Source organism: Zootoca vivipara, chromosome 2 (assembly GCF_963506605.1).
Source record: "Zootoca vivipara chromosome 2, rZooViv1.1, whole genome shotgun sequence".
NCBI lineage: Eukaryota > Metazoa > Chordata > Lepidosauria > Squamata > Lacertidae > Zootoca > Zootoca vivipara.
Window position 1 is genome coordinate 10038613 of NC_083277.1, and position 14896 is coordinate 10053508.

Consider the following 14896-nt stretch of genomic DNA (forward strand, 5'->3'; position numbering starts at 1 on the left):
TTGGACTAGATGACCCTTAGGGAGCCCCTTCCAACTCCATGTTTCTATCATCCCTTTTGGAGCTGTCCAAGTTGGTGACCACATGGCGTGGGTGTGAATGCCACTGTGCTGTTTCTTTAGCCTGTCCCGAAAGACTTTTTCACCCTTCCTGCCTGATTTATTTTGAAAAACAAAAACAAAAACTGCAGCCAAGGATGCCCTGCACTTTTCCTCAGATGAAGAAGTCCAAGGAGAACCGGAAATGAAGGCTCTTGCTTTGGGGCTTTTTTTTTTAAAAAAAAGGCTTGTTTCCTTTCAAGCACCTATCTCTTTGTGGTAAACAAAGGGCATCCACTTCCTGCCCCCTCCCCTCTTGCTCCCCTCTGGAGGGAAACTGGCTTTTGAATATCTTCTTGCTGCAGAGAACAGGCTGCCAAGCCAGGAGAGAAGTGCCAAGGCTGCAAGGGAGAGGTGAGTGAAAATGGCCGGGGTGGGGTTGGGGACGGGACCTTAAAAGAAGGGAAGGGGGCAGGAAGAAGCTGCAGTTGGATAGAAAATGCAGAATTGCAGGAAGAGCAATGAAACTACATACTGCTGCAATCCCAGATCCTGGGAGAAAAAACAGGGCAGCAGCAACAAGATTCAACCTCTCTCCCAAATCAAACCAGTTCCAAACAGCCTGCTAAAGAGCGATGCAGGGAAGCTGTGGTCCTCCGGATGTTGTTGGACTACAACTCCCATCATTCCTCACTACAGTATTAGTTGTGCTGGCTGGGGCTGATGGGAGTTGGAGTCCTAATAGCCTTTGGAGGGATCCAGAGGTTCCGCGCCACCAAATCCCTGCTGCAAAGTGCATGCTAGTGCAGAAGTGGAAAGATGTCACAAAGGTACACACTAAATCATAGAATCACAGAATTCTTGAGATGGAAGGGATCCCGAGGGTCATCTAGTCCAACCCCCTGCAAAGCAATAATTCTGTGCTCAGTTGTTCCCTGGGTGGGCTCAAACCAGCATCTTTCTGGAAGCTAGCATAAGGTTGCCAGGCGTTGCACAGATTCTGTCGCTGTGCCTGTGAACAGCAGCTTCAGCCTCAAATATTAGCGCACGGTGGTACCACACCACTTGCAACGTTTAACTACACAGGAGCAGGTAGTTGTTTTTTCTCCCACTGGTCAGTTGGCAAGCCTGAGTTGCCACCTTTTCTTCAGCTTTCCTGACTGGGCTCCTCTGCTTGCCACCAACCTTAGACATTAGAGTGAAGTTTTGCACTGAAAGAGAAATCTATTATTTGAGGGAATGCCTGTTTCTTCCTTGAGAGGTGATGTGGTCCCCTTAACGGGAGGTATTTAATAGCAACTGCCTGTTGGGGAGAGACTGTGCTGAGGTTGCATTTTATGTCTTTTACTAATCAGGGAGGTTAGACTAGATGAGAGGAAGATCTTTTCCGTCTCTGTGGCTCCATTCACATCATACATTTTAAAATAGGATTATACCACTTTAAACTATCATTTTTTTCTGCCAAAGAATCCTGGGAACTGTAGTTTCTAAAGGGTGCTGAGAGTTGCCCCCTATTCCTCTCACAGGGCTACAGTTCCATATTAGTATAAACAGGCCCTCTTCTCGGAAAAATCTGGGAATTGTAGCTCTGTCAGGGAAATGAATTGTGTTATCTGCAGTTCATATCGTTACCAGTGATGAGTAAATTTTGCATTGTTTAAGAATAAATAATAATCCATGTTAGAGTTTATTTCCTCTGAAACACAGTCGTACCTCAAATTTATATTTAACCTCTGCAAGTTGCTCATACCATAACATACAATGGAAAGTGTGTCACAGTTCCATTGATTTATTTGCCCATCCTTCATCCTCCTCGATCAGTTCTGGGGCTACTTATATTAACCTGTCTTTGCAGACAGTTGTAGGGATTCCTGAAATAATGGATAAGAATCATTTTGAAATTCTGTCAATCTTGATTTGACTTCAAATGTGTGGAACACACTTTTCCAACAACAGTGTTGAGCTCGACGCACCTTGCAACAGTAATAAAGCATTTGAAAATGATGGGTAAATAACATTATAAGAAAGGAGCTGTCTCTTAGGACAGTAGTGTTTAGTGGGTCTTGCCTGTTCTGTTCATAGCTCATTCTAAGCTTATCAGGAAGGTCCAGACACTTTGTGAGGGCAGGTTCCCAACTAAATATTCACATAAATCTTGTTCCCTTTCAGGAGAAGCCTGCAGCACTTCATCGGAGAGACCACAACACCCTGCAACTTATAGTTTCCTAGAAGACTGTAATATAGCAAGAGATTCATGGACTGACTGTGAGGAGTGATTTAAAGAAAGCCCAGCAGAGGCTGGATGTTCTTCCTGACAGTTCCTGACATTGAACAGTTCAATGGAGACCTTGAGAGTGGAGGTGAACATGTCTGTGGATGAAGGGGCAGCAAAGACCCCAGGATTGCAGAAGGGAGAGCAAAACACCCCCAACGTCAAATTGTGGACAGATCTGGGAGGAAGGAAAGCCCCACAGCTTGTGTGCATCAAGGGGATTGGAGAATCACAAGCTACGGTCTATCCACGGCAGGTGAAACGTGAACCAGAAGAGGAGCTTCAGGAATGCTGGGAAGCCCAGTGGCAGGAGTTCCTCAAGACATTGCAGGCCCCTCACTCAGGATGGGGGAATCCTCAGGTATCAGAGGGGCCCTCAGCATGGGAGGATCCTAAGGCCTTCCTGGCCTCCTTTGAGCAAGTAGCCTCAGCCTGCCGGTGGCCTCTGGACAAGTGGGTGACCCTCCTCTTGCCAGCCCTCAGCATAGAGGCTCAGCAGGCTTTCTACAGCCTCAGTGCCCAGGACAGGGGAGACTACGGGAAGGTGAAGGCGGCCATCTTGCAAGGGGACTCCACTTTGAGGGAGAAGCAGCGCCAGCACTTCAGGCAGTTCTGCTACCAGGAAGTGGAGGGGCCCAGAGGCGTTTACGGCCGGCTGAGGGAACTTTGCCGCCAGTGGCTGAGAGTGGAGAGACACACCAAGGAGGAGATCTTGGAGCTGCTGATCCTGGAGCAGTTCCTGACCGTCCTGCCCCAGGAAATGGAGAGCTGGGTGAGGGAACAGGGCCCAGAGACTTGTGCCCAGGCAGTGGTCCTGGCAGAGAATTTCCTGCTACAGCAGCAGAACACGGTGAAACAGGAAGGAGAGGTGAGGGGTGTTCAATGCTGGTCGTTCTGGTGGTCCTGGAAGGTGGATTCAGGAGAGAGTGACCGCCCCGATTTTGCATTACTTGATTGGTGCCAATCCAGTTACTACAATTAGATAAATGGCATTGGAGTTGAAGAGACGCTGTTGCCACAAGCATTTTAGATCAGATTTTTGCATCTAGCTTTCTGGGGTTATGGTGGTCAGCTGAGATAAAGCTCCTCTATGGAAACAGGAATACAGGAATATACCAAGTCAGGCTCAGTACTGCTGACAAGTGACTGGCAGCAGCTGTAGAGAGGACCCTCCTGCATGTTATATACCACTTTAAACAGCCATGGCTTCCCCCCAAGAATAGTGTAGTTTGTTAAGGATGCTGAGAGTTGTTAGGAGACTCCCTATTCCCCTCACAGAGCTACAATTCCCAGAGTTCCCTGGGAAGGGGGACTGGTAGTTAAACCACTCTGGGAATGGTTTAATTTTGTGGGGAATAGGGGGTCTCCTAACAACATTCTCTATTACCTGTAGTTTCTCGACCAAGTGCAAGGGAACCCTGTACTGAGTGGATTTTTTGAGGAGAAACCAAATATCTGCCTCTATTGGAGCACTAATGCCTTGATTTTTCTTTAATTGCAGCTTCAGATGTCTCGGCCTCAGGGGACCATAACGGCTGTGGATTCCTCTGAGGCCAGCCAGGTCTTGCCCTTGGACAAGGCCACTGAACAGGCAAGAAAAGGAGGTAAGGACACAAGGGATAGGACTCAGGCTGCATCAGAATGATGGAAAATTGATTGGGTTGTTGTATCTAAGGAAGTCATCCTGTTAGCGCAAGGACTTTGACCTGTGCCACGGAACTTCATCTCAACTCGCTTGAGTTGAGAAGGCCTGGGGGAGGGATAGAAAAATGGGGGGGGCGGCGGTTTTGCTTTAATTTTAAATGTGAAGGGCACCACATTCTGCTTATTCTTGCAGTTGATGGGCAAATGCGCGAGAACAAGATGAAGGAGCCTCATCACGGATGTTCTGTGCAGGCGGCACCAGAAAAGCGCTCCTTGGAAAGAGGCGGTATATTCCAGTATCACAACGAGGCCGCAAGTCTCCAGGTTCTGCAAGAGTCGGAAAAGGAGCAGGGAAAGGATGCGACAAAGAGTTTTGCCGAAACCCTTTCATGTTGGGAAGGGGGCTCTCGGAAGCAAGTGGCCATAACCCAGAATAACACCCTGCATGGCAAGGGAGAAAAGGCCCAGAGTGACCTCAGAGGAGACTCCAGGTGGGGCTCAGACATTCGGATAATCCATCTGGTTGAGAAACCACGGCAATTGCAGTACCAAGTGGAAACCTTTGGTGAAAGCTCAACCCTTGTGGCCAACGAGAGGAGCCCCCAGGGAGAGAAGCCGCATAAGTGTACCAACTGTGGGAGGAGCTTCTGTCAGAGTGCAAGCCTTGCGGCACACGAGAGAATCCACACAGGTGAGAAAATGGGTCAGTGACAGGCTGTAAGCTGCATTCGCTGGGCAGGAGAACTCCATGGGTGCTTGAGCACATGGGGGGCTGAATTGAAGGAAGTCCCCATTGCCACCCCCCTGGCAGATCCAGTTAAAAGGATCTGGTTTTTTTCCCCTGTCCCTGAAACCCATCCTTAACTGCACGGCCACAGGAATAGTTAATATAGGGCTAAGGTAAACGAGTAAAAAGTGGCTTAGCAGATGTAAATCAATGGCTGGGTACAGACTGACCCATTTGCAAGGCTAAAATGTAGTTTTTCTCATTCCAGAGTCATTCATGCTCGTCCTCAGCATGCAGATGGAACAGGTGATTGCAATCTTGGTATACAGTACATCCATGGCTGCTATTTTTTAATTATTTTTTAAAATTTATTGGTTGGTTTGTTAACCTAGGTAACTCAAAGTGAATTACAATATATAAGAAGGCAAACACGTACATTGAAATGAGCATAAAAGAAAAAACAAAACAAAAGACAATCTAAAAGACAACCCTGTTCCTGGTGCCTAAAGCTATGTAATGATGGCGCCAGACAAGCCTCCCTGGGGAGAGCATTCCACAAGTGGGGAGCCACCACCGAGAAGGCCCATTCTCATGTTGCCACCCTCCAGACCTCCTGAGGAGGGGGCACACAAAGGTCACGGTGATTCTTTCTCTTGCTCTGTTGTTGCTTTTCTTGTCTTGTAAGATCCCTTTGGGCACACTTCTGTGGAAAAGCAGCATGCAAATTTAGTGGGTCTCCTCTAGGTACGACTAGTATTTGATGCAACACGATGTCTTCTTGTCTTGGTAGCTGCCTCCGGATAGGACTAGAATTAGATACAAACAAATAATTAAAATAATGTGGGGAACCAGTGAAGATACAGATTTTTCCTTCTTTGGGGCAGATAACCTATTTGCTTTAGCTGAGATTCCTGCATTGCAGGGGGTTGGACTAGATGACCCATGGGGTTCCTTCCAATTCCACCATTCTGTGATTCCATGTTTAAATTCGAGGAAAAGGACAGAGATTTCCAGCTGTTGGGAACTCTTAGCCAAAGCAAGGACAGCCCGCGGACTGTCTCGCCAGAGTGGTGCATGCTCTAGTTATCTCTCGCTTGGACTACTGCAATGCGCTCTACGTGGGGCTACCTTTGAAGGTGACCCGGAAACTACAACTAACCCAGAATGCGGCAGCTAGACTGGTGACTGGGAGCGGCCGCCGAGACTACATAACACCGGTCCTGAAAGACCTACATTGGCTCCCAGTACGTTTCCGAGCACAGTTCAAAGTGTTGGTGTTGACCTTTAAAGCCCTAAACGGCCTCGGTCCAGTATACCTGAAGGAGCGTCTCCACCCCCATCGTTCTGCCAGGACACTGAGGTCCAGCGCCGAGGGTCTTCTGGCGGTTCCCTCGCTACGAGAAGCCAAGTTACAGGGAACCAGGCAGAGGGCCTTCTCAGTAGTGGCACCCACCCTGTGGAATGCCCTCCCACCAGAAGTCAAAGAGAACAACAATTACCAGACCTTTAGAAGGCATCTCAAGGCAGCCCTGTTTAGGGGAAGCTTTTGATGTTTGATGGATTTCTGTATTTTAATGTTTTGTTGGAAGCCGCCCAGAGTGGCTGGGGGAACCCGGCCAGATGGGCGGGGTATAAATAAATTATTATTATTATTATTATTATTATTATTATTATTATTATTATTATGGTTCTTTTTTATATATACACATCCAGGAGCACTTGAAACTGAGGGACATCGCCTTCAGCAGGAAAGCCCAGAACAACTGGAGCTAAGGGAGGCACTGTTGAGAAGAGGCAAGGTTTTGCATCATGGCAAAGAGGGAGTGAGGCCTGCGGGTCAGCAGGGGATCAGGCCAGAGAGGAACGTGGATGGAGATCCTACCAGTAAAGGAGGCGACTTGGGGTGGGAAGAGGGCAACGGTCACCAGAGGCTCCACCACTGCCATTGTGGAAGGAGCTTCAAGCACCGCTGCAACCTGAAAGCCCACGAGCGGACCCACACCGGAGAAAGGCCCCACAAGTGTTTGGACTGTGGGAGGAGCTTCGGCAAGGGTTCCACGCTCCGGGCTCACGTGAGGACTCACACCGGGGAGAAGCCGTACATGTGCTCCACCTGCGGGAAAAGGTTCACGACCAGGTCGGGCCTCCTGACCCACGAGAGAATCCACACGGGGGAGAGGCCCTATAAGTGTTCGGACTGCGGGAGGAGCTTCATCCAGAAGTCCTGCCTCCTGGCCCACGAGATAAGCCACAAAGGAGAGAAGTCGTACAGCTGCTCTGATTGCGGGAAGAACTTCGGGCACAGCTCAGGCCTTCGCGTGCATCGGAGAATCCACTTGGGAGGGAGAACCACGGAGAAACTCTGACTGCGGTTGAACAAATGGCCAGACAAACCATGGGTAAAGCAAACAACGGCTGAGTGGTAAATGTGCTAATGTGGTGTCTCTTCGGAGCTACACATTTGTGTTGTTAAGGCAAAGGAGTCTTTCAGATATCAATATGTGATGGGTGGGGACTGAGATCTGTTGAACCCGATTTTACACCCCCCCCCCCGGTTTCTCCCAAATAAAACCTTGTAGTTCTTATTTCAGCAGTAAACTGGTGTCTTCAGCTGTGCCATTTCTGACGGTAGTTGGGAGCTCAATATGTTCAAATACTTCACTATTAAAAAGAAGCAAACCCTGCCTCTAGAAAGCTAGTGTGCCAATGAGAATCATTTTAGCCCAGGCACACTAGTTTTCTAGATGCAGGGTTGTTGTTTTTATGCATTCAGGAACATGAGTCCTCCCCCTGCAATCAGAAGTGGTACTTCCCAGAGGCAAATTTACCCCCTTCAGGTGAACCATACCATAGCTGGAATTGCTCTGGTCCACGGGGTCACGAGGAGTCGGACACGACTAAATGACTAAACAACAACGACAATTTTTCACATTGTATGGTTGCCTTTTATTTATTTGCCCCTGAAGAAACAGTGCACAAGAACTCCAACCCCGCCTGCAAATATGAATGTAGAGGCAGAGCACTCAGCCTTCTTTGAATTGCTGTTGTAAATAAAAATGTTATATGTATTTATTTTTAGTGGAAGCTCATCCCTGTGAGTTGCTGTCCCAGTTTGTATTATACAAACTGATCATTTTATTTTTCATGGTTTAAAACAGGCATCCCCAAACTTCGGCCCTCCAGATGTTTTGGACTACAATTCCCATCTTCCCCGACCACTGGTCCTGTTAGCTAGGGATCATGGGAGTTGTAGGCCAAAACATCTGGAGGGCTGTAGTTTGGGGGTGCCTGGTTTAAAAGCAAGGTCTTTGCACTTTGGGCCAAACAAACCTTAACACTAACTGAGTTAGCAATGCCAGTAACTAGCCAGGGACAAAATAATAATAATAATAAATCCTTCCAGTAGCACCTTAGAGACCAACTAAGTTTGTTAGTGGTATGAGCTTTCGTGTGCAGGTATCTGAAGACGTGTGCATGCACACGAAAGCTCATACCAATAACAAACTTAGTTGGTCTCTAAGGTGCTACCGGAAGGATTTTTAAAATTTTGTTTCAACTATGGCAGACCAACACGGCTACCTACCTGTAACCAGCCAGGGACAAGACCTTGAGGTCATGGTGGATAGTTTTGATGAAGACATCTATCTACCCAGTGTGTGCCACAGCTGTGATAAAGGCAAATTCCACCCTGGGAATTGTTAAGAAAGGAATTGAAAATAAAACTGTTGATATCATAATGCTGTTCTACAAATCTGTTGTGGTAAGAAAAATACTGCTCCCTTTCCCTTATATGGGATATCTAAGAGCCTGTATAGAGTCCTTTTTATCTTCACAATAACCCGGTGAGGTAGATTAGGCTCAGACAGTGACTATCACCCTGTGAGTGGCAGAGTGGGGAATTTGAACCTTTGGCTCCCAAGTCCTAGTCCAACCTTTAAGCGCTTTACCATGCAAGCTCTTGTGTGTGTGTGTGTGTGTGTGTGTACATATAAGCACATCAACACATTCAGGTTGCCCAGTCACAAATTATATTGCACAACCAATTTGCTCCGCCGATCAGACTTCATTGCAATAAGAAAAGCGCCAGGAAACAGGTCGGATTATCGACCAGAGAAGTGTGTCTGCAAGGTTAGTCATCATTACTCAAACGGTTAAATCCACCGAGTTTAACTCCGGTTCCTAGAAAGGCCAGAGAGAGAGAGAGAGAGAGAGAGAGAGAGAGAGAGAGAGTGGAGGAGGCGGAGGAGGAAGAAAGATGATGATGGAACAGGAAAGCCACTTCCTTACTAAACCTTTTTCTATCGCGCCCCCTGGAGGTGGGTGGCAGGGTTGGCGTGTTCTACGACCTTTACAGACAAGGGGGTTCCCGTTGGAGCCTTTTAGCAGATCTCCCCACCCTACCCACCAGCTGCAATTAGCAGGGTTTGCATTGCAAAAGGTTGCAAGGAGAGGTGAGCGTGGAGGGAAAGGAAGGGGTTTTAAAGGGGAGCCTAGTAAGTTCCAGAGAATGGACCGCAGCAGCCCAGGAGCTGGTTGCACAAGACGGGAGAGAGACTGAAGAAGAGGAAGAAAAAAGATCCGTTGTGTGTTCAGATACTCTGGTTGACTCGATTATCTGGCATTTCACCCTGGTAAATCCACTGTCTCTGTGTGTGTGTGTGTGTGTTTGTTTGTTTGTTTTGGGAAGGAGTGCCTTTATCATTTTGATTGTAAAATAGTAATACATTTCTGGTCAAAGCATTTCTGCTCATGCAAGCCTATCCAAGATGCCTAGAATGCTTTAGTCTGCCTTTAACTACGCTTATTTTAATAAACAGTTTGATTTTTTTTTTTAAAAAAATTTTTTTTGACAGTTATCATCATTGTTATTTGCAAACTCTTTAAGAGGTTTTGGGTACAATCCAGCAGTATACGATACAGTTATTACTCATATCATTAGTAATTATCCCAGCTTCCTAACAGCTTGTGGTACCAGCTGCTACCTGGTTGGCCACACTGAGAACAGGATGCTGAACTAGATGGGACACTGGCCTGAAATAGCAAGGCTCTTTGTTGTTGTTGTTGTGGCCCTCAGGCTGAAAAACTGCCCCATCTCTGCCATAAGGGGGTGCCTCCATTGAGACATCCCTCTGCCCAGTCACCATCCACATCATTTCCTAAGGCAGGTGTCCTAGAGCAGAATCCCAGGTGACGATTTTAATATTTATTAGCTGTTCCCGACCACGCGTTGCTGTGGCCATCATCCCCCCACGTGTTCTGTTAGATCCCCCACCCCTCCCCAAAGGCACGACCCTCCTCCACTCAGCGCCCCCGTTCCTCACCCCAGACCTCTCTCTGGTCCCCCCACTGCGTGACATCATCTTCGACCCCTCTTCCATCTGCACACCCCATGTGCATCTTGGGCCTGGTCTGTTCCCCTGGCAGGGCAATGCTAGGCAATGCCATGTGATGTCACAGATACTCTGCAGCCAATGACAGCAGCTGAGACATCCTCAGCTGTGCTGCTTTGACGTCCAACAGATGGTAATACAACGAACTTTGGAGGAAGGTTTTTCTAAAAAATAAGGTCACAGGTGAGACATCTTTAGAACCTAGGTATACGAAAACACTCGTGTACGGTGTGGCAATGTTGTGTCGAATTTTCGAAGCAATTGGTCAAGCTTTTTTGGAGATTGCCCCCATTGAACAGAGACGTCTTTACATTTTTATTTATATAGATTTATTTATGGGACCATTTATATGCCGTTTCCAGGGAGTTCTCTGGCAGCCTACGATAAAGAAGTTCAAAGGCAATCCTAACCTTAAGCATACAAATGCAGCATAGCATTAAACCACGTGGAAAACTAAAGGATTCTCAAGCAGAACTCAAAACCCTTAAGAGTTCTAAATCCTGCAATCCCTTAGAGAATTTGAAACTTTATTTTTAAAAAGCTGGGATGCTATATATTTTCACCCAACTCTGACTTTCACATTACTGTCTTAGAACAAAATGAAGTAGTCTTCCCTCTGGCCCACATGACATGAATATCACGCAAATAGCCCTGAAGAGAGGTTCCTGATCTCAGAATAGTTGTGCTCTTTGTGCCACTAGGCAAAAGTGCTGTTTTCAAATGCTGAAAAAGAGGAAAGGACAAAAAAATCCATCCATTCATACAGAAACACCTCTCTTTTCCTTTCATGCAACGAAAGGCTTTATAAGAATTCAAGTCAGGCAAAACCACTCAAGGAAGGAAAGGCCCCTGGGAGGGGTTGTGGCTTAGTGGCCCTGAGGGCCAAACAGAGAGGTTTGAAGGGCCACTTTTGTTCCTGAGCCTGAGGTTCCTTGCCTCAGCCTTAAGGCATTGTCTTGTTGCTCACCTGGTGCTGAGCTGCTTGCCTTTCTGCAGTCAGACAAATCCTTCTCTTTGCCCAAGATGTTTAGGCTTTTTAGATCCTAGCCTTTCATCTGCTGTGCCACTACGGCCTTTTTGCTGTTCTCATATTATGGCGAGCCATTTTAAAAGACTTCAGCCTGATGTGTGGGGTAATATTTATTCATAAGAAATAAGCATCCAGAGCAGGGTGTGACTCATATTATGATTGCCCCTTTCGTCCTAGGCAGGTGATGGACGAGTGCGTGAGAATAAGACAAAGAAGCTTCGGGAGCATGTGGATCCGGGAAAGATATGAGTGATGCTGTTCCTAGAGGATTGTTTGGATGGGAAAAAAGTGAAAGATCATGATTATGGTGCCGTAAAGCCATGTGCTGATGTCAAAGGCAGCTTCCAACAGCGCTGAAATCATAAACACCAAATAATGCATACAGGAGAGGATAAATATAAGTGCTCGGAATGTGGGAAAACCTTCAGCCGGAGCACCAACCTTCTAGTACATGAAAGAACCCACACTGGAGAGAAACCATATGAGTGCTCCAACTGTGGGAGAAGCTTCACCCATAGTTCAAATCTTAGGGCACATGAGAAAATCCACACAGGAGAAAAGCCGTATGCATGCACAAGCTGTGGCCAGACCTTCTATCACAGCTCGAGCCTTACAGCGCATGAGAGAATCCACACAGGGGAGAATGTACACAGGTGCCCACACTGTGAGAAGGTCTTCACTCGTAGCTCAGTTTTTAGGAAACACATGAGAATCCATACAGGTGAGAAACCATTCAAGTGCTCTGACTGTGGGAAAAGTTTCTCTCAGAGGTGCAATCTTACTATCCACGAGAAGACCCACACAGGAGAGAGACCCTTTAAGTGCTCCGATTGTGGGAGAAATTTCAGTCGAAAATGTGACCTCATCGCACATGAGAGAATCCACACAGAGGAGGACCCATACAAGTGCTCACACTGCGGGAAAAGCTTCTCTCAGAAGTCCAACCTTGTTATACATGAAAGGACCCATACAGAGGAGAATCCGTATCCGTGTCTGCACTGTGGGAAACGCTTCCGTCAGAAGGGGAACCTCATGACGCACATGCGGATCCACACAGGAGAGAAGCCGTACCAGTGTTTGGATTGCGGGAGGAGATTCAGTCAGAAGGGCAGCCTCACATCACACGAGAAAACACATTCAAGAGAGAAAAGGACTGTCTAAAAGCTTAACTTGCAAGTGTGGACTTGATATTTTTCAGCCTAAGGTGGAAGTACCTGATTTTCCCAAGTACAGTGGTACCTTGGTTTACAACCATAATCCGTTCCGGAGGTCTGGTTGTAAACCAAAACAGGTTGTAACCCAAGGCTCACTTTCGCCAATGGGGCCTCCCCCCCCCCCAAAAATGGTTGTAATAATAATAATAATAATAATAATAATAATAATTGTAATTGTAATTTTAAAAAAGGGACACGGACTTCCGAGTTTGACGTGGTTGTAATCCAAAACGGTTGTAATCCAAGACGGTTGCAAATCAAGGTACCACTGTATAGTTTTTGTAATGGAAAAGCCCTGGTAGTTCCTCAAAACCTTACGGAGAGGCTTCCCTGAAAGATGGATTGCCCACTGCTATTGAGTGTCTTCCTCAACACATAGCTATCAATCTGCCAGGCTCGTATTATGTTCTTATGCACCACAAACCCTGGCCCTCGAAAGATGAAACCCTAGTTACTGTGGCTGAAGAAATACAGAACTGTGAAACCAGCTAGGAACAGTTAGAAGTAGTAACATTACTCAGCAGCACTCAAGCTTTAATACCGTACATCTGTCATTAGTTTTAAAAAGAAAAGGCATTTTTTTGCAGGGGGGGGGATTACTGAAAATACTCTGTGTTTGCAGCTCTTGGGGGGGGGGTTCTTAAAATGACATGTTCTATGTGTCTATTTAGCCCTGGTGTTGGAATGTGCTCTGCAGAGGGGCTCAAATGGTAGGAAATGGTTTAAGAGAAGGGCAGCTTCATAACCACCTCTTCCTGGTAGTTCATTTAACACAGTCCCACCCCCTCGGTTTTATAATGTTACGAAGTGGATCAGCTGTCCCTTTTTCATAGTTATCCCCTATCTGCACTTGGGAATTGGCAACATTTGCCTGCCTACAGCTGTGTTGTAAAGGATTGTTGGGAACATTTACATGAAACACTGTGAACACTAAAAAGATAATTCCACTACTACAAGTTAGATTTGTAATGAAACGCAGCAGTCTGTAGGGTGCTCATGGCCTCTACTAGAACCAGGGCCTTCTCAACACTGGCCCCGACCTGGTGGAACGCTCTGTCTCCTGAGGCCAGGGCCGTGGGACCTGATTTCTTTCCGCAGGGCCTGTAAGACAGAGTTGTTCTGCCTGGCATTTGACCTGGAGCCAACCTGATTCCCTTCCCCGTTTTCCCTTTCTTTTTCCCTTTTGTATGAGGCTGCATTTTTAATTTAATTTTGATGTATTTAGTCTTGTTGTTGAGTTGTATTTTAACAAGTTTTATATTTGGTGTTAGCCGCTCTGAGCCCGGCTTTGGCTGGGGAGGGCGGGGTCTAAATACAATTATTATTATCATTATTATTATTATCATTATTATTATCTTGCTGTCTTCCAGGATACTTATCACTTCTCTCTCTCTCTCTCTCTCTCTCTCACTCACACACACACACACAGAGAGAATTTTCCTGTCTCATTAGAGAATCAGCTTTTCAAGGCCACTGGAAATGTGTGGTCCTTGGGCTGTTTTTAGGAAAGCATCAGGCTTGTTTACACATTTTTGTCTTCTTGAAGAAGCCATGGTCTGATCTGAAAATACAAATATTTAGTTTACAAAACTATAAAAATAAAGAAAAATTAAGTTTGCAAAACAATACTGTAATTACCATGTGGTTAGGGTAGATCAACATGTCAGTGTCCACTTATCCCCAGTGTAAATATGACATATCGGCAAAAGTCAGAAATTGAAAGATAACTATAGCATGTACACGAAAATTGATTTCAGATTTGAAATCAGATTGAAAGAACATATAAGAACAATCTCTGGGTTATTTGTGGGGCCTGCCTGGTGTTTTTACACGAGTAGAATGTGTCCTTTTATTTAAAATGCATCTCTGGGTTATTTGTGGGGCATAGGAATTAATTCCTTTTTCTTTTTCAAAATATAGTCTGGCCCACCACATGGTCTGAGGGACGGTGGACCGGCCCACGGCTGAAAAAGGTTGCTGACCCATGCTTTATAAGGTTTACTTCTAAGACCACAAAAACTCTATTATAGTTGGTTGAGCTAATAGTGTACCAGCATCTATTAAAGTTTATGTAGCTAGTGTGTTTATGTTTGTCTTGTGCCATGAGGCAATCAACTTTGAACTGAACTGAGTGGGAAAGGAGCTCTGGAAAAGGCTACTGGAAAGCAGGAAAACTCTGATGTTCTGCTGGAAGACTGCAGATCACACTGAAGTGTGGTGTATCAACAACAGATGGCAATCTTACAGGTTACGGGCCAACTGACTTCTACTAGTCAATAATAATAATAAATAATAATAATAATGTCAAACTATGGAGTATGCTCCCCCAGGAGGCAGTGATGGCCACCAACTTGGGTGGCTCTAAAAGAGGGTAAGACAAAATTAATAGAGGGTGCTATTGAGGGCTCCTTGCCATGATGGCTATGCTCTGCCCCCACACAGCTGGAGACAGTAAATCTTCCCAATACCTGTCGCTGGAAACCACGGGAGGGGAGAATGCTCTTGTGCTCATGTTCTGCTCCCAGGTTTCCCATAGGCATCTGGCTGGCCCAGATGCTAGACTAAGATGGGCCACTGGGCTGA

General features: G+C 46.3%; 2 protein-coding genes across 3 annotated transcripts; both read left to right on the plus strand.

The window, feature by feature from the left end:
* Nucleotides 1-320: 320 nt before the first annotated feature.
* On the plus strand, nucleotides 321-8085 carry LOC118081184 (zinc finger and SCAN domain-containing protein 20-like). Of its 2 annotated transcripts, XM_035107485.2 has the most exons (6): nucleotides 321-450; nucleotides 2206-3176; nucleotides 3810-3912; nucleotides 4146-4643; nucleotides 4948-4985; nucleotides 6393-6580. In XM_035107485.2, exons 2-6 carry the CDS (start codon nucleotides 2376-2378, stop codon nucleotides 6450-6452), a joined length of 1500 nt encoding a protein of 499 aa, XP_034963376.2. In that variant the 5' UTR covers nucleotides 321-450; nucleotides 2206-2375; the 3' UTR covers nucleotides 6453-6580. The 2 variants fall into 2 exon arrangements, with proteins under 2 accessions (XP_034963376.2, XP_034963375.2); XM_035107484.2 differs by lacking the exon at nucleotides 4948-4985 and having other exon boundaries at nucleotides 6393-8085.
* Nucleotides 8086-8891: 806 nt separating this feature from the next.
* On the plus strand, nucleotides 8892-14527 carry LOC118081371 (gastrula zinc finger protein XlCGF49.1-like). Its single transcript, XM_035107865.2, has 2 exons — nucleotides 8892-9310; nucleotides 11277-14527. The coding sequence occupies exon 2, from the start codon at nucleotides 11475-11477 to the stop codon at nucleotides 12258-12260; it is 786 nt and encodes a 261-aa protein (XP_034963756.1). The 5' UTR covers nucleotides 8892-9310; nucleotides 11277-11474; the 3' UTR covers nucleotides 12261-14527.
* The last annotated feature ends 369 nt before the right edge of the window (nucleotides 14528-14896 follow it).

Excerpts from the sequence above, each read along its gene's own strand:
- LOC118081371 (XM_035107865.2), top strand. The coding sequence starts at position 11,475 with ATGCATACAGGAGAGGATAAATATAAGTGCTCGGAATGTGGGAAAACC.
- LOC118081184 (XM_035107484.2), top strand. The coding sequence starts at position 2,376 with ATGGAGACCTTGAGAGTGGAGGTGAACATGTCTGTGGATGAAGGGGCA. Across the intron at positions 3,177-3,809 it reads CGGTGAAACAGGAAGGAGAG|CTTCAGATGTCTCGGCCTCA; the intron begins GTGAGGGGTGTT and ends CTTTAATTGCAG. Across the intron at positions 4,644-6,392 it reads ACACGAGAGAATCCACACAG|GAGCACTTGAAACTGAGGGA; the intron begins GTGAGAAAATGG and ends ATACACATCCAG.